At 38.7% G+C, this 19,529-nt stretch overlaps 1 protein-coding gene across 1 annotated transcript in view; it reads left to right on the top strand.

Annotated features, from left to right (window-relative positions):
* The window catches only part of LOC130474219 (mitogen-activated protein kinase 11-like), a 46,959-nt gene that overhangs the window by 19,367 nt on the left and 8,063 nt on the right, over positions 1 to 19,529 (top strand). The window contains exons 2-8 of the mRNA XM_056845754.1: positions 5,313 to 5,442; positions 6,982 to 7,040; positions 7,431 to 7,542; positions 9,620 to 9,649; positions 9,753 to 9,800; positions 19,112 to 19,226; positions 19,359 to 19,430. Of these exons, the coding sequence (XP_056701732.1) occupies positions 5,313 to 5,442; positions 6,982 to 7,040; positions 7,431 to 7,542; positions 9,620 to 9,649; positions 9,753 to 9,800; positions 19,112 to 19,226; positions 19,359 to 19,430 (566 nt within the window). The remainder of the gene's footprint in view (positions 1 to 5,312; positions 5,443 to 6,981; positions 7,041 to 7,430; positions 7,543 to 9,619; positions 9,650 to 9,752; positions 9,801 to 19,111; positions 19,227 to 19,358; positions 19,431 to 19,529) is intronic.

Raw genomic sequence — 19,529 nt, 5'->3', positions numbered from 1 at the left:
ATTGGAATATTACTTTGTATATGTAAGATATAGCTGGGTGATACGCTTATATTGCCTTGGATTTACATTTTGTACACAACTAGGCCATTTTTCTTTTTCTGGTTACTTATTACTGATAAAAAGGAATGTTTATCATTTTAATCTTCAATAGAGGATGAGCTAGTAAAGTCATTCACTGATTTGGCATTGATATATTCATTTCATTTCAGCTGTCTAACCCTGGCTTGATTCAGCAGCTAAAAGCAATTACCAACAATATTCACATTATTGTTCACTTCATTCTACCATCACACCACTGCATAGGGTAAAATAAGGGACCTCTCTTTGGCAGAAAGATTAATAATTAGAAAACCTGGCTTGTGATTAATCACTGTTTTTTGCCTATGTTTGTAGTATAATTGCTATGTTTGATGGCTGCTTTGCTTGTTTAAAACAGTGGTTTCTCAGCTTTTTCGGATGGTGACCCACACATCCAAATTTACTTCATGCGGCGACCCATACAGGGCTGTCCCAAGGTTTTTTGGTGCCCTAGGCTTTGATACCCATCTATTCCAGCATTCCGTTTTCTGCAGTGCCCAACCAGATGTTTTTAAGAAACCAGCAAACATCACACAAAGGGTATAGCTGCCTCCACAGTAAACCCCAACCTCTCCTTTGCCAGCTGGGCCAGAGCTGGAGTTTAAGGAGACACGCTCGGGGGGCACTGAGTTGAGGAGCTACACGAAGATGGTAGATGGCAGTGAAGCGGTTGGTGGCAATGGGCTTGGTGCAGTACATCTTCTATAGAAAGTAGAAGGCAGTGAAACAATGCGGGGTGTGTGTTTGTGTAAAGGAGCAGTACCAAGACAGAGCTCATGCATGCACACACCTCTTTCTATCCTGCTCTGGTTTTTCCATGGCATGCAGACCACCTCCCACCTACTCTCCAGCCTTCCCTCCTTCTTTCAGCCACTACATTTAAGTTACTAATTGCCTGACAGCTGTTTTCTCTTCATTATTGTCACAAAGAAAAAGGGGGAGATGAGACCAGGTGAAATTGTCTGAAAAAGCTGGTGGGATCTAACCCGCTATCATAGAATCCCAAGGTTTTGTATTTGTATGTGAAAATAGGGGCCGGGGGCAGAGTGTGATAATGGCTTTGGATGGGAAGGTAGCAGGAACAGAGTGAATAGAACCAACCCTCCAACTCTTAAAATAGTAATATTAAAGCTGCCCACTCTAAAACAAATGTTAAAATATGCTCAGGTTTCAGCTATAAACCTGTTTTTCTGTCCATTGAAACCAAAATAAAAGGCCACAATCCAGCTTCCAGGTATGAATCAGTGGAATTGTAAATGACTGTGTAATTACAACTATAAATACAACTCAGACAGTGTTGAAGCTTGCTCAACTCTCACTGAAATGAATAGCATTCAGGTGTTGAGTTTTGTAATAAAGTCCCATTAATTTAGATAGGAGTTAAATATGCCTCAATTTTTTTCTGGAGTGGATGTAGCAAACCAGTGTCAATATCCCCTGTGTTGCAAACTCACTAGGTGGCCTTAATCAAGTCCTTTCTCAGTTCTCTCCCCCCCCCCCACATCTACAATACAGGAGGGTTAAGTCTGGCCACTTTGCAAGCTGTTAAAAGAATGAATATAATGGTATAAGTGAACTGTGGTATAGATGTTGCTGCTGCTGTATCTATCATTGCCATCCAAATACCTATAATTTATTTTCAGGTCTCATCAGGGCCACTTGATATGTTGTTTCCTAATATTTATTGAGTTATGTTACCCTGTTTTTCTCACCATTGGGACCCAAAGCAGCTCACAATATCCTTCTCACCTCCTCCATTTATCTTCACAACCATCATCCTATGAGGTAGGTTAGGCAGTATATAACATGCAAAAACAACAACAAAGCAATTAAAATGCATAAAATACCATGGCCTGTAACCTGGAATTATGACTTCTAGACTAAAGAGAACCACCAGCTTTAAAAGTGTCCAATTAAAAACAGAATTTTATTTTTTTTAAAAAATAATTTTTATTAGATATTTTGGGATATATAAGATAAAAATTCGGGACAGGGGAAGGCAAGTCTGAAAAACAGAATTTTCTAAAAACCTACATTGAAAGCCTAAAATTACAACATAGGGTTTAATTCAGATGGCTGCAATGGCTGAAACCAACTGCATGGGTTTATAAGACAGTGTGGCAAAATGGTGTTGGACTAGGTTCAAATCCCCACTTTGCTATGGAGACTCACTGGGTGACCTTGAGCCATTCATTCTCTCTTAGCCTAACCTACCTCATAGAGCTACTGTGATAATAAAATGGAGGAGAATAATGTAAGCCGCTTTGGGTTCTGTTGGGTAGAAAGGCAGTGTATAAATGCAGTAAAACGAATACAAAAAGGCCTGGGGAAAAGCCTGGCACATATATTTCTATAGCACAGGTGACAGGTACAGAAGGTCCCATGCGTTGTGCATGCCCTCCTAGTTACAGTACGTGGCCTCAGATGAATACCTCTGCAGATATGCAGGGACACATAAGAGATGGTGATCTTTCAGGTAACTCAGTCTTAGGGCATATCATAAGTACAGACCTAAGCTCCATGGGGGTTCTATTGTACATATAGAACTCTGAATGCATAACAGCTTCCTGTTTTGTCTAATGATGGGGGGGAAATGTGCCTGCTTTGGGATCCCCTCCTGTCACATGGAATATTCCTTGGTTCAGAAACAATAATTTGTCCCCCTCAGTGGCTAACTTTTGGGTACACATTAGAACACCCATGTGCAGTATGGGTCAGTTCTATTGTGGCAAGTGTACATAGAAGCATAATCTTAGTTTTATTGCTTTTATTTTCAGCATGAGTCACAGGTGAGCAGTGTGTGAAACTTAATGGTGGTAATTATGATAGAAAAGGCAACTGAGCACAGAGGGGTGAAACTCTGTACTTGAAAATATTGGCAGCTATGAAAGGAAATCCACAAAAGAGTTGTAAGATGGTGAATAATCAAAGCCTTCATTGATCAAAGCCTAAAGCACATGTATTTATAGTGGGCTTGTTTATTATCAGTGGCGCCTAAGGCAAACTTTATTGCATTGTAAATTGCTGAATTTTAATTACCTTTCCACATATAAAGATTACATACAGCATACAAGTGTTTGGCTGGCGTAATTAACACTTGACACTTCTATAGACAGTGTGGCAGACTCTGTAATTAATAGAGGCTCCTGTCTGTTCACCAGGGGCCCGAAATTCACAGCTTAGTGTTCCCCAAGGAGTCTTGAGTTAGAGTCATGGGAGATAAAAAGCCAAATTAATGAAGCTAATTCTCTGGTTCTCTGTCACGGCAGATGGGAGAAGGCTATTACCTGGGGATAATCCTTGTGTTGTTATTACAAGAACGACTGCTTTGCTGAGAATGCACCTTCCTGCAGAGGGTGATTGTCATGACAATGAATGAAAGATACACACAGGTAGTGATATAATCTTTTCTAAAGGGGACTCAACTTTTGTTCAACATAGGAAGAGGCTGCAGTCAGCCACACTGGTCCAAAGCCAAAAGCCATGTAGTACCTTTTACTAACACCAACCAAGATGACACAGAACATTGTGCAAACTGTTGAGTTCTCCAGAACTCCACATTGGAGACAGTTGACTAAGCTGCTGGTATTTGTCTTTGCAATGAGATGCTTCCGTTTGTTTTTTTTCTTCTCCCCAGCAGGCCAGCGTGCAGTCTGATATTACTAACCAGCCCCACAGGGTGGCTTGTTAGGTTAGTTAAACATCCTTCAGACATCTCCTGGGATGCACACAAAGAAGCCTTAAAAACATGACCTAAAAGATGTGTGTGTGTCCCCCCCCCCCCACACACCACCACCATTTTAATAACCAGACAGAACTTGAAAGCTCATGTGCTGTTTGGGGTTGGTCTTAATAAAAGATATTTACGTGGTGTTTGTTTTTTGGGATTCAACTTTTTGTTCACTGTTTATTCGATAATGTTGAGCATTCAACTGATGTGCTCTAGCTGGTAAACAGCATGGTATTGCCTGATCAGTTTTGTGTCTGGTAGCCTTGGCCTGATAGGCCAGGCTAGCCCCAATCTTGTTTGATCTCAGAAACTAAGCAGTGTCAGCCCTAATTAATACTGAGATGGGAGACCACCAGGGAAGTCCAGGGTTGCTATGCAGGCAACAGGGTTGCCGTTCTTTCCTCTTGCTTTGAAAACCCCTCTCTATAAGTAGGCTGCAACTTGATGGCTAAAAAAGGCTGATCCTGCTTTGCATATTATACAAGTGCAAGCTAATCTTCTTATTGGGATGCATCCTGTGGTTTGTGGGTTGTATTGGATTGTATTTCACTCATGTTGCTGTTGGTGAGAGTCGCTAGCTGAGTTTGGTAAATACCTGGAGATGTGGGGGTGGAAATTGGAGAGGGTGGGATTTGGGGAGTAGAGGGACTAAAGTGGGTTATGATTACATAGAGCCCACCCTCCAAAGTTGCCATTTCCTCCAGGAGAAAATAATCACTGTATCCAGTTGTAATTCCAGGAGATCTCCAGGCCCCATCTGGTGGCTGGTAATCCTAGTTGAGTAGATGCAGGACTTGACTAACATGATAAGCATGCTTGGTCATGCTGTTGTTGATAGGGTTACATTTGGTGTTTATTTACCCTCCCACCCCATGGTTCTCTTTTCATCAGACCCGTGCAGGACCTTGATTGTGGTTCTGTTTCCTCAGAAAGATTTACCATTCCAACATCATAATTCATAATTTGCACTGGTCTGGTACAAGAGACCTTGTGCCAGGATCTGTCTATCATTCATATTTATTTATTTATTTATTTACCTCTCAGAGTCACAGTTCATTCAAAGGAGGTATTTTACTGTTTGAAGTGTTAACTGGTTTATTTTCTCCTCTCACCAAAATGTTATTTATTTGTTTATGGTTGACCGTTGCTTAAATATGTATTCATCCTGTAAGAAATGAATGAAAAGAGCACAATTCCATATACATCTTAAAAGATGGTCATTGGCCATTTATGCATGGGAGGTTTTGCCTTGGATTTGCCGCTCTCAGTCTAGATGTACATTTTCCCCATCCGAATTCTCAAACTCTGCATGGGGGCTTACTGTTGAGTGTTCAGAATTTGGATGGGAAAATTTGGATGGGAAAAATGTGCATCTAGAGAGCGGCAAATCCAAGGCAAAACCTCCCATGCATAAATTACCATTGTTTCAAAGATAGCTTTCAAATTAGAAAAGTCTATAATAATAATGCGCCTTTAAAAAACTCTGTTATTGTTTCTGTTTCAGTTCAGCATATGATACCAAAACAAGACAGAAGGTGGCAGTCAAAAAGCTTTCCAGACCTTTCCAATCCCTTATTCATGCCAGAAGGACTTACCGGGAGCTTAGATTACTCAAGCATATGAAACATGAGAATGTGAGTGAAGATATTGAGCAACGGGTATCGTTAATAGAAAACATATAGCTCATCTTTCATATTATTATCATCATCAACATCATCATCATCATTATGGTGTAGTGCCAGCATGCCGAAGATCCAGCATATGTAGTGGTTAAGAGCAGTGGACTCTATTTTGGAGAACCAGGTTTGAATCTCGCTCCTCCACATGAAGCCTGCTGGGTGACCTTGGGCTAGTCACAGTTCTCTCAGAACTTTCTCAGTCCCACCTACCTCACAAAGTGCCTGATGTGTCTGGGGCGGGAGGGGGGGAGGCGATTGTAAGCTGCTTTGATACTCCTTACAGTAGAGAAAAGTGGGGTATAAAAACCAACTCTTCTTCATCATCATCATCATCATAATATCACATGTACATTACAATACACTTAAATAACTCAAGAGTGTTTGAACCACTGACTGTGTTTCCCATAGCTAAATTCCTTAATTTAGTCTTACACTTAAAAATAAGACATTAAACTGCAATACAATGGGGTCAGTGCTGGTAGGGGGAACACGATTGAATCATTTGTCTCTATCCCACCTAACAGCCCCCACCATGGGCATCTTTGGTCCAGCTTTGGTAGAGCACCTATAAATGTACAACCTATATGCTTGTAAGCCTGTGACCAGAGCTGTTAGTGTTTCTGATCATGGGGGTGGAACCTCTGTGCGTGAGCACAGTTGACCACACTGGGATGTGCATGTACAGGCAAAGGAGGCAGGGCTAAAGCACTGGGCTTGTCTACCTGAGCCTCCTCTCTTGCTATGTGTACTGCCTTGTATACTTGCATGTCTTCAGTACATATGACAGATTTGGACAAACTGCAAGTTCTCCTTTCTATACAAGTCACTCCTACAACCACCTGGGGCAAAATTAGGGCTGCTATATTGTTCACCTAAAGACAGTCATGAATCGGAGAAGCAAAGTATAAATATTGGCTTAAACCATTGAAGTTCTTGGAACTTTACATTTTCTCTGGGTATGCAGGATCCTAGGCTGACCTCTTCAATGTGTTCACAACAGAGGCCAGCTGTGAACGATCCAGATTTGGCTGCCAACTTGCGACTGCTTATCCATCTCACTTTTTCTTCATGAAGCAGGTGTCCAACAGTTTAAAAGTTGAGTGAGAGAGGCATAAATGTGGCTTAATCATATAAATATACATGCAACATATTAGAAATGAGGAAGCCTGGAGCCTTTTGGAAGCATGGGGAGAGGCCAAAGACTTGGATAGTTGGAAAATACATCTGGCAAATGCATGAAGGTGGGGAGAAGACAAGCTCAAGCTATTGCGGAGGGGACGCCATAGAAATCCTGATTTGCTCGTATATTCTCCATACACTTGGTGGAAAGAATACAACGCAGATGCACTTAATTTCACTGAGTTTAAATGCATTTAGCCCTTTTGTTCTACTGTTGCCAGCATCCTGCCAATAGAAATATGTAGATACAGATAGCGAACACACTGAGTTGCCGCTTGCATTTCTCCAGATAAAATGTCATCTCTTCTGTTTCAGGTTATAGGATTACTAGATGTTTTTACACCTGCAGCATCAATAGAAAATTTTAATGAAGTGTAAGTAAAGTTCAGCATACAAGTGAACAGTGGGAATGCCATGGAGCACCATGGACGTGATCCGGCCAAAGTAAACCATGTTTAAGCCCTGTAGATTTCAGTGCGAAAGTTAACTGTTACCTTAACTTTCTTTTGCTGAAATGGATAACACTTACTAATATTGTATTTTGTCTGGATCAAACTCTGTGCTATCTCTTAGAGCAGGCAGTATGACTTTCCCATATTGATGCAGATGGAATGGGGCTTTGTCCACTATTTCATGTCATTGATCTGCTGTGGGGTGAATGACTTTCTAAAATAGCACTAACTGCTATTAATCACATTTTTAATTGACTTTTTCTGTAAAGAAGTAGATTTAAACATCATGCAATCTTTTTTTCTTTTGGACAGGTATCTTGTCACAAATTTAATGGGTGCTGACCTGAATAATATTGTGAAGTGCCAGAAATTGACAGATGACCATATACAGTTTCTTATATACCAATTACTTCGAGGGCTTAAGGTAAAAGCTGATTTATATTTAAAAGGTCTCAACAAAGCTGGAAAATCTCTCTGGTTGATTTTTATTGCACATACGTTAATATTTTTGTAATAATTTGTTTAACCTTCTAACAACATTGTAAAAAATTTATGCATGTTGCATATTGAGATATAAGTTCTACTACAAGCCAAATTCCAACATATCTTGGGGTAGAAAAAGTCCCACAAAGCTGGTACTGCTTGCTGTGGCAGTAATTGTCGTGTTTCACAGTACTGAAACTTCCCAAGCTTGAAAACATACTTTGACATGAGGCAGAATGTTTTATTTACATAGATTCACCCCTCCCCTTGTGCATATTGAATAAATCACACCATGTTAGTTCCTTTACAAAACTATAACTTGGGGAGGTGGAGGGTTGAAACATCAACAATTATGATTTGAACCTAAGGTATTAGGCAACGATCATAGGCTTTCAGGAACTTTAAAGGAAAACATTTAAAAACATCTAAAACTAATAATTCATAACATTTTTAATACTCAGGATGTTTTTCCTACCCAACGCATATATCTTTCCATAGAGATGTAAATATTCTCTAGGTTGTCAAGGAGGGTCTTCTGATTGTCAGGAAGGGCTGTATCTCTCTATGGTACTTAAAAATGGTTCCCTGGATCACAGTTTTCTTAATGAACTCCTGGGTTGCATTTTGACCCCAATATATTATTTTTTGTTTATTTATTTAAAGCATTTTTATGTTGCCTTTCCACTTGATGAGGGTCCCCAAGGAGGCACATATTAAAACATTTGAATAATTAAAAACAACATTTAAAATTATGAAACAATTCCATAAAAACACAAACCATACCAGAATCAGAGAGGAGGGCCAATAATGGTATGCCAAATGAAACAAAAAAGTCTTCACCCACTGGCAGAATACACTGATAGAGGATACATTATTTACCCTACATTATTTATTGTTAGACATTTATGCCTCACCTTTCCCAAAACACTGAAGGAAAATTCCAGCAGTCAATTGAAAAAAACAAAACATTCAATGAGCAGTAATACATTGCAGACCTAAGTGATAATGTCAAAACAAGCACTTAATCGGTTAATTTAAGTGTCCATGTAAATCTGTTAAATGATATCTGAAACAAAAAGGGCTTGCAGACTTAACTTAACAGAAAGGGGACTTGGGACAATCCATTCTGGAGTACCAAGACAATAAACATCCCAATTTCTGATAGAAGACAAATGAATTACCCTTGAAGAAGATATGGAAGAGAGGGACTTGCTGGTTCATACCTCACAGGGTTAAAGAGGATGCATGGCTTCATACCTCTTAGTAGAGTCCAAAGTCCCAACTACTGCACTATTACCTTTTCTCCTTTCTTCCAAGGTATGACAAAGGAGAGGACAGAATTCTGAAAGATGAAATAAATTGCCATTACGTACCTCCCACCCGGGTGTAGTGCCTATAATTGTGTGAAACGCTGTCTTGTCTGTAAGCTTTGGCTCTACAGTGAACCAAATGTCACCTCACTTCCTGCCATCCCTCTACCCCTTAGAATTCAGGAGAAATGAGAACGCAGTGATGCTCTGTTCACAGTGTGGCGAAAGACTGACTTGTCCTGAAGATGCCACTGTTGAACAAAACGTTCAAGAGGGAGGAGACTGTCCGGGAAAAGGTCTGCTGCTTCAGTTCCGAGGGCTAGTTCTGTTTTGACACAAATGCCCCGGCTTGTTTGCCTCTCAGAATGCAGCGTCCTAGGGATGGAAATGAAGAAGACTATCTGAACCTATAGATTTCCCTGGGATGGCAACATGGGTCACCCATTCCTTTCCCTTTATTCTCTACCAAGGACATAGCTAGTTGGAATTTTACTTTGAATTTCCATATCTGAAAGTGTTTCCAAGGTGTGGCTACTCATTTTTACTTCTCACCCAAAAGCCTATCTGCTTGCTGCACAGATGCAAGCTACCCTAAATCTTTGCTTTTTAGAGAAACCTTTGCCAATGTGAATGATGGCTAATAGCTATCTTTCACTGCTCATGTTTGACTTCAATACTGACCTTCCCTGTTTCTTCTTCTTCCTATAGTATATCCATTCTGCTGGGATCATTCACCGGGTAAGACACTGTGGTAGTGCTATAATGCAGCAGGCGTATTTATCAGTCAGGCTTGGGGCAGTGGTATAGTTACTATACTAATACTCTGTCTGCTCTGCTGCAGGACTTGAAGCCTAGTAACCTAGCTGTAAATGAAGACTGTGAATTAAGGGTAGGATTCATGCTATTTTAATTATTTCAGTGAAGTTCTGAACCGTGCAAGTTTTAAAGCAAATGTGATACAGGCTAGCAATTATAAATGCACCAGAAATGGAATGAAGAAGTTGATGTTGTTATGTAAACCTATGTTTTGTTATTGTTATATACAAAAATTAATAAACTTTAAATTTAAAAAAATGAAAAAAAAATGTGATACAGGTGGAGATTTTTGTGGAGTCTGGTTTTGGCTGTTAACCATTCTTGTATTGTCAGAATCCTCACCAGATAACATGCTCAAAATGCTCATTCTGTGAAAAAAAAAAAATTGGTCCTATGTTTAAGGTAATCCTGTAAAAACCTGAAAAATGTTCTTCTGTTTTCAGGCCCTACAAGTAGTAGGCATGATGGATATTACAAAACGACTACAATTACAGTGTAATAATAGCACACATGCACGCTCTCTCTCTCACACACCTCATTTTATCCTGTATTCTTTCCCCCCCACACACTATTTCCTCGTTCTCTCTTCTTGGCATCCTCCATATTCTCTCTTCTTGGCATTACCTTTGCCTAGGGCTGCCAGCTTTCCTGCTAGTGGTGGCGGTGGGGGGGGGTGTCTTCTGCCACCAGCTCCCATTGCCCACTGCCACACAGCTGGGCAGCAGGAGGAAATGCCATGGCAAAATGGGTGTGTAATTGTGTGAAACGCTGTCTGGCAAAATGGGGGGGTGATCGGTGTTCTTGGTGCAACGTTGTAGTTTCTAGTGCAGCCTAGAAGTATCATCATCACACAGGTCTTGTCTTTCTAGTAGTTTCTAGTGCAGCCTAGAAGTGTTGTCATCACACAGGTCGATGCTCTTGCATTCACCCAAAACTCCATGATCAAACCATAGAGTTTGGGGTGAGAGCTGCAATATCACCCCCCCCCCAGTGTAATGTCACTTCCAGGTCATGCCAGAAGTGACATCATCACGGTGGGGATGTCTGTTCCTCCAATCTGCAAGTCCTCGTTTCCCACATCTCTGACCAGTGAAACTATCAAAGAAGAAAAACTGAAACAAGCTGATCTGACATGACATTTCTTGCTAGCTTTTACATTTGCTGTATCCTTTAGTTCATTTTGTAAAGTGCATCTTTTCATGCCTACTGTGGCCTCTGAAACATTTGCTTCATCATAATAAATGCATCTTTGTCTTGGTTCACTTTAAGAGGTACTTCATCCCATCTGTCAAGCCGATGGTCTCGATTGTGAAGTGGGCATCCTATTCTAATAAGTATTAATTTTTCATCTTAAAAATGATTATTGGGTATAGCACCGATATTGTCTCTATGGCAGAGGGGAGGTTTGTGCCTCCCCTCCACCATTTGAAGAAGAGCCTTGTGACAGGCAGTCCATTAACCTGAGTATTTCCACTGAATTCTGTGGCTTCTGTGCATGTACACTGCACATTGATTAGTTTGGAAATTTTGCTGTATAAACCACTTAAATGTTCCTGAAACCCTTCAGTGAAGCTCACTTCCTGGGTGGTTAAAGCCTCTTATCAAAACAATAATTAAACTCGCAGGTTGTTCAAATGCTCTTGAAAGCTTGACCCAAATATCTGCATGTAACTGGTTTATTTTTAGATAAGGTGATAAATATAAACCTGAATGTAATAGGAAAAGATGTAGCTTTATTTTCCATCCCAGTTGTATATGGCACCATTTCAGAGCACAATGAATTTAAGTAGACATAAGGCTTGACAAACAGACTGTATTATGGGGGCAGGGGATGGGATGATGGGGTGACTTTGCTGTTCTGGTGTATAAATGCTTGAGATGGGACCTGTCGAAAGAAAAAATACATTAGGCCATCCTTGAAAAGATTTGAACGGATGTTGCTGTGAGATATTTCAGAGCCAATAAATATCAAGACACTAGGCCTAAAAAAGTCACTAAAAATATAACTCACTGTCTGCTTTCACTGATATGGCCCATACGTCTGTGTGTGGTCTTTCCCCCTGCATTATTACTAGATAATGTACATGGACATATAAGAAATTGCCCTGACCTGGATGGCCCAGGCAAGCCTGATCTCATCAGATCTCAGAAGCTTAGATGGAAAACCTCCAAGGAAATCCAGGGTTGCTACACAGAGGCAGTCAATAGCAAACCACCTCTGTTTGTCTCTTGCCTTGAAAACCATATGGGGTTGCCAGACGTTGGCTGCTACTTGATGGCCGGTGTTGCAAATTAAACTGATTATGAACAAAGCATTTTAGACCAATGTCCTGTAACTTTGTCACAACAGTTTTTCCTTAGCTAAAATAATTCAATCCCACCCTCAGTGATATGATACAGATGCTTTACCTGATGGCACTTTTGTACTGAGGTGAAAAAAGATTAAGGCCAGCAAGGATCATAATAGGCTAACCATATGGGAGAAAAAGCTTGCAAAAATTAGTGGGCTGCTCTGTTACTGTTAAACGATAATCAACATAGTCTCCTTTTTTCCTTCTGAATATTTTTTATATCTGTACTACCATCTTTGTTCAAGAAAGACCCATTCAAGGAGGAAAGGGTTAAAGGGGCCACTTCTTTACACTCTGAGAACCTTTATCTCAAGTCCATGCTCTTCCACTTGATTAGATGATGGGTCCATCATCAAACATCTGCTGAGATGGGAGATGAAACACAGAGTAACTTCTTCCCAAGCACTCTCCAAAAACTTATGCTCCCTAACACCAAGCATCACTCACCACCAGCAGTTATCTCCTGTGTCCCATTCCACAGAACACCACCAGCTTTTCCAGTCCTCACATAGAAATTTGATTTTTCCAGATTGGCTTGGGTTTTACATTTTATACTGCCTTTTGCTGAGGAGCTCATGCCAGTATGTATGGTTTTCCCTTTTCCCCTAAACCCGCTATACACAAGCATTCTGGAAGATAGGTTACACTGGGAGAGAATGATTGGCCCAAAGTCACCCAGTAGGCTATATGACAAAGCAAGGACGGGAACTTGCGTCTCCCCAGGCCTAGTTCAACACTCTCTGTTGCTGGTTTGAGGCCTCTTCCAGGAAATTAAGAGGGGCTTATTCGTGGAATATACTGGACGCCACAGGAACTGTGTAAGCCAGGGTTTTAGGTGTGGTCACATGCATTTGTCTAGCAACATTACACATGATTTTTCACTCAAACTAGCTCATTCTTTTCTGTGATTTTCTTCAAGTCATTGTATTGAGTAGGATATTGCAGCTGTAGCTGCTCGGGAAATAGAAAGTAGGTAGGAATTCTCTAGTTGACCAACTGATAACCTCTTTTGAATTCAGTTTTTTTTTTAATAATTTTTTTTATTTTCATAATAAACACAAAAAAAAGAAAAAAAAGAAAAGAGAAAAAAAAAACAAAATACATATACATAAAAAAACAAAAATTACATGTTCAGCGCACTATTTATCCGTTAATACAATATTCAAATCAGTCTATAAGCCATATCGTGCCCTGAATCCAAATCCCATCCCCCCACCACAGTGCCCTCCACCATTGGACTTCCGATGGAGTGTTATGACATATCAGGAAAAAAATCTATTATTATATCATATTTAAAATCATATTATACTATAATTCGTTAACTATACTTTTAAAATCCGTTTTTGCCACTTTATCCCAATATGCGGTGGCCTTTACCCATGTACATTTAAACTCCTCCATATCTTTATCATGTAAAAAAGCTGTAATTTTGGCCATCCTCATATATATCCATAATTTTTCTCGCCACTCTTTAATTGAAGGTTTATTTGTTTGCTTCCATTTTTTAGCAATTATAATTCTTGCTGCCGCAAAACTATATTGACATATGACTCTATCACCTTTATCCATATCTCTTTTTGGTATACCCAATAAGCAAAAAGCGGGGTCTTTCTTAATTTTTGATTTAATCAGATCATTAGTTTCATTCAAAACTAATCTCCAAAACCTCCTTATTTTTTTACAAAACCACCAAACATGCATAAATGTGCCTATTTCTGTACCGCATTTCCAACATATAGCTTCCTCATCTTTCTTCATTTTACTTAATAATACTGGGGTTATATGCCATCTATAAAACATTTTATACAAATTCTCTCTTATTTCATTTGAAATTGTAAACTTAAATTCTTTTTTCCATAACTTTTCCCAAATTTCCAAATCTATATTATAACCTAAATCTCTCATCCATTTCAGCATCACTAACTTAATCCTTTCTTGTTCTAAATTTAGTTCTATAAGTAATTTATAAACCCTACCTATCAATCCTTTATTTCCCTTAGATAGTATAATCTCAAATTTTGATTTGGTTTGATTAAAACCCAACTTATTATCTTTGTTAAAAACATCTCTTAGTTTATAGTACATAAACCAATCTTTAATCAGAATTTCTTCTCTTGATTTCAGTACCCATATACCATCTTTGTATTCTGTTATTTCTCTGTAGTTATCACAATCCAAATTTAAATGTACACCTCTTCTCATAAATGCTTCTATAGGGTTAATCCAACCGGGTGTTTTACTTTCAAAAACTTCTTTATATTTATTCCATATTTGCAATAAATTTTTCCTAATAATATGAGAATTAAATTCTTTATTTACTTTCTCCTTATCATACCACAAGTAAGCATGCCACCCGAATCTCAATTTAAAACCTTCTAATTCTAATAGTTTCGGATTCTCTAAGAGAATCCAATTTTTAATCCAGGTGAAGCATGCTGCTTGATAATACATTTCCAAATCTGGTAATCCAAATCCTCCCGTATCTTTTTGCTCAATTAAATTATTATATGCAATCCTGTGTCTTTCTTTACCCCAGAGAAATCTCATAATATCTTTTTTCCAAACATCAAATATCTGTACACCCTTAACTATTGGGAGATTTTGAAACAGAAAAAGCATTTTAGGTAATAGCATCATTTTAACTACTGACATTCTTCCCCACAGTGATAATGGCAATTTTTCCCAACTTATCAGATCCTTTTTTATCTGTTGCCATTGGTTCACATAATTATCTTGAAATAAGTTAAGATTATTGTTTAACCATATACCTAAATATTTAACTTTATTTTCAATATTAAACCCCGTCTTTTTTATTAATGTTTGTTGTTGTGAGAGAGTCATATTCTTAGTTAAAATCTTAGTTTTAGTTTTATTAACTTTAAACCCTGAAAGCTTTCCATAAACCTCCAAAATTTTATTCCATCTGTCAATTTGTTCGATCGGATCAGTCAAAAAACATACTACATCGTCCGCATATGCTTTAAGCTTATAATGATTTCTACCTATTCGTACACCAACTACATCACTCTTTCTAAAATTATGCAATAATAATTCTAATACTAAAATAAACAATAAAGGGGAAAGAGGACACCCCTGTCTCGTTCCCCTTTGAATTTCAATTTTGGGTGATAATGACCCATTTATAATCAAGTTAGCAGATTGTTGTGTATATATTCCTTTTATAGCTGTTTTAAAATTCTCACCAAAATCCATAAAATCTAATACCTTAAACATAAACTGCCAATTAACATTATCAAAAGCTTTTTCAGCGTCCAAAAATATCAAAGCTATTGGTGTTGTATCTTGCTCTGCATATTCTAAGAGATCAATTACTACCCTCACATTCTGACTCATCAACCTTCCTGGTAAAAAACCAGCTTGATCCTCATGTATTACTTGATTTAGTACTCTTTTTAATCTTGTAGCTAAAACTGTTACAAATAATTTATAATCAGTATTTAACAATGATATTGGTCTGAAATTTTTAACTTCCAATGTATCAGAATTTGCCTTTGGTATTAATGCTATATTTGCCTGTTTCCAAGTTTGAGGAATAATCCCTTCTATCAATCCTATGTTCATTACTTCCAATAGATAAGGGGTTAACTGGTCCTTAAATATTTTATAATAAGATGCATTAAATCCATCTGGACCGGGAGATTTATTTAATTTACTTTTCTTTATTGCCTCTTCCAACTCTTCTTTAGTTATTGGAAGATCCAGGAAATCTTTATTTTCTTGTGTTATTTTCCCCCAATCTCCTTTAGTAAGATACGTATCCATTTCTACCTCTGAAGATACCTTTTTACTGTATAAGTTTGTATAAAATTCTACAAATGTTTCAAGTATCTCCTCTTTTATTCTTGTAATCTTACCCTTCCTTTTAATTTGAGTTATTGGTATTTTTTTCTCCTTCTGCTTAAGTTGCCATGCTAACATTTTTCCCGGCTTATTTGCATGTTCAAAGAATCTTTGTTTATTATACATAAGTTTTCTTTCAATTTCTTCTGCAATTAAAAATTCATATTGCTGTTGCCAATTTCTAATCTTCACCTTCTGTTCATATTTAGTTGCTTTATCTTGAAACCTACTTAAATATCTTTCCCCTTGTTTTATTTCATCTAATACATGTTTTCTCTTGTTCTCCCTTTCCCTATACCATCTTGTATTTTGTTGAATTAGTAATCCTCTAATTACTGCCTTACCAGCATCCCAAACTATATCTTCACGAGTACCCTTATCTGTATTTTCTTTAAAATAGTTCTGTATTTCCATCTTCAATTTAGCAACTATTTTAGTATTTTTTAAGAGAAAATCATTAATTCTCCAGGGTTTATATCCTCTATCTCCCAATTGGATTTTAACTGAAACAGCATTGTGATCTGACAAAACTCTGGGTAAAATCTCTGGATCCTCTGATTTCTCTATTAGGCCTTTCGAAAGCCACAGCATGTCTATTCTGGAATATGTAAGGTGTCTTTGTGAGAAGAAAGTATAACCTTTCTTATTTCCATGTGCCAATCTCCAAACATCAAACATATTCCATTGATCAGTAAGAGCATCAAAGACCCCTGGCAATTTTCCTTCATTAGCCACTTTTTTCTTCTTCCCAGATCTATCTATCTTAGGTAGTTTAACACCATTGAAATCCCCCATCCAAATCATTTTTTCTATGGCATATTCAGCTAGTAATATTGCTAATTTATCATAAAATATTTTTTGATTTATATTAGGAGCATATATTCCCACAAGCATTATCTTCTGAAATCCAGATGTTATTTCAACAAACAAAACTCTTCCCTCCGTATCTTGATAAACAACTCTTGGTTCCAATGAGATAGGTATATACATAGCTATTCCATTAGTCTTTTTAGCATTATTACACGTCGTGAAGAGTGTACCCAACCTTACATGTTCCAATCTAAATATATCCATTGGGAGTATATGAGTTTCCTGTAAACAAATAATGTTAGCATTACTTTTGTGTAGATGGTGAAATATTTTCCTCCTTTTATTAGGAGAGTTCAATCCATTGATGTTCCAAGATAAAACCTGTAACATATCAAAAGTCAGTTAGATCCCATAATTTTTCACATTCAACATTAACAACCATATCACTTATTGCCCCCCTTCCCCCCATTCTTTAGTCTTCAGCTTCATCAATTGGAGAGTCCTCAGAGGAGTCTATTGGCAAATCTCCACCTCCAGCTGCTTCAGATGCCTTTTCCTCTTCTGTAGATTCTCTAGTTGGAACTTGCTTGATTGGTTTAGTAGGTTTAACCAAATCTGCCTCATACCTTCTTAAAAACTGCTCCGCCTTGTCCACTTCTGTATACTTAAACCTTTTTGCCTTGAAGGTGAAGGAGATACCCTGTGGATATTCCCATCTGAATTGGATTCCACTAAGTCTTAAGCATTGAACAATCTCCATAAAATCTTTCCTTTTCCTCAGTAATCTTGCCGGTATTTCTTTCATCAATCTCAAAGGCTCATCTTCAACTTTTAGTGGTGTCTTGTAATGTGTGTTTAGTATCAAATCCCGATGACTCCTCGAAAATAATTGAAGCAGGCAATCCTTAGGTACCTTATTTCTAGTTGCATATGCAGAATTCATTCTGTAAGCTGTCACAATCATCCCAGCAATTACTTCTTCAGTTTCCTGTAGAAAATCTGCCAGAACTGTCAGGTATCCACGTAAATCCCGATTTTCCACTTTTTCTTTCAAACCACGTATACGCAACGAAGATTCTTTTATCTTAAGCTCAATCATCGCCATCTGGTCTTGTTGTCTTTCATCTCTTTCAGATGAGGATGCTATTGCCATCTCAAGGGTATCCACCTTCTTCTTGGTTTCTTTAATTTCCTGTGTATTTTTCTTAAGCTTGGTTTCAACTCTATCTTGCCTGATGGTCAGGGATGAAATTGTGTCTTGCAAAGTAGCTATTGCAGCAGAATTTTGAGATGTAGTTGCTGTATTCTGGGATAACTCCTGCTTCATTTCTGTAACATCTTGATGAGTCTTAGTTAAAAGTTCAAAGACAGAAGTCAGTGTTACTTCAGGTTTCACTTTTGGAGGCATCTTGGCAATTACAGATGTTGACGTGACTGGAGACGTTGTCTGTTTAGCTGGAATTTGAGTTATTGAAGGCCTTCTCTGAGGCAGCTGTACCACCAACTTTGTATCTTTAAGAATGTCTTTGGTATGTTTCTCTTTTTCTCCCATTGGTAAGCTGTGAAGACTGAAGACAAAACAACTGGCAGTTGTAATCCAAAGAGAGAGAGGAGAGTGGGGGGGGGGCAAAAATTTTCTTTTAGCTCATTGCACAAAAATTATTTCAGATGAAAGAATCCCAATCAGAGAAAGCAATCACTATGACATCCTAAATGGTATTATTCCATGTCACTTGATTGTTCTCCAACTCTTTGCTTTTATTTCCAAGTTCTTGCTTTAGTGAGAAACTTTTTAAAGTGCGTCACACAGCTGGCAAAAAGCCAAGCGTCTCAAAACAGAGCGTAACAGAACTATAGATAGTTCTAAGTGAAGTCTTTAGAAAACAATACTGCCACACACCCCAAGTTGATATTTTAAATGTAAAAAAAAATTCTTAAAAAAAAATTAGAAGAAAATCGGATCCCACCTCGCTTGCTTCTTGCTGCTCCTTTAAGATGGCGCCGGCCATTCAGCAGAGTCCCGTCAGAGCGACCGCCGCCGATTTCGAGGCGGCTATCGCTTGGATGACGGGTCCACCACCGGCACCCGAGTCTGCATCCCCTCTTACACCGAGGGGTGCCGCTTGCCGGATCTTTAAGGGGCCGATTGATCGCCCCGCGGCAGCAAGGCAGCAAGAACGCGGCTCTGCGCTTGCGGGGGGGGGGGGGCCGTCCGACCCGGAAGTCCTCTTGAATTCAGTTTGGACCAGAGGTGCTTAGTCACCAGTCCCTGGCTTTAGATGAATCAAGATTGCCAGGAAAAAGAATTGCATGAAAATGTATAATAAAATAATGGGAGATTTTTGTATTGATTATTCTGTAGATTTTAGACTTTGGTTTAGCCCGGCAAACTGATGACGAAATGACAGGCTATGTGGCAACACGATGGTACAGAGCCCCAGAAATCATGTTGAATTGGATGCATTACAATCAAACAGGTAAGTTTGAACAAGAATTCTTTAGTCTTTGTGTTGTGGTGTAAATAAAAGCACCTGAAGGGTTTGGATGGGAATACCTTTGTCTTGCAATGTCTCCAGTTTGCCTGCCTTGTTTGTTTTGTGTTTTGACAGTCGACATTTGGTCAGTTGGATGCATCATGGCAGAGTTGCTGAAAGGCAAGGCCCTTTTCCCGGGAAATGACTGTATCCTTAACCTACCATTGAATTATACAAGTGCAAAAATGCACTCCAGGCCTTCCTCCGCTCTTGAAACTGCGGTGCTTTTAAGACTGTGTTAGTCAT

This window comes from Euleptes europaea, chromosome 3 (assembly GCF_029931775.1).
Source record: "Euleptes europaea isolate rEulEur1 chromosome 3, rEulEur1.hap1, whole genome shotgun sequence".
Taxonomy (NCBI): domain Eukaryota; kingdom Metazoa; phylum Chordata; class Lepidosauria; order Squamata; family Sphaerodactylidae; genus Euleptes; species Euleptes europaea.
This window is presented reverse-complemented; position numbering and strand designations above follow the sequence as displayed.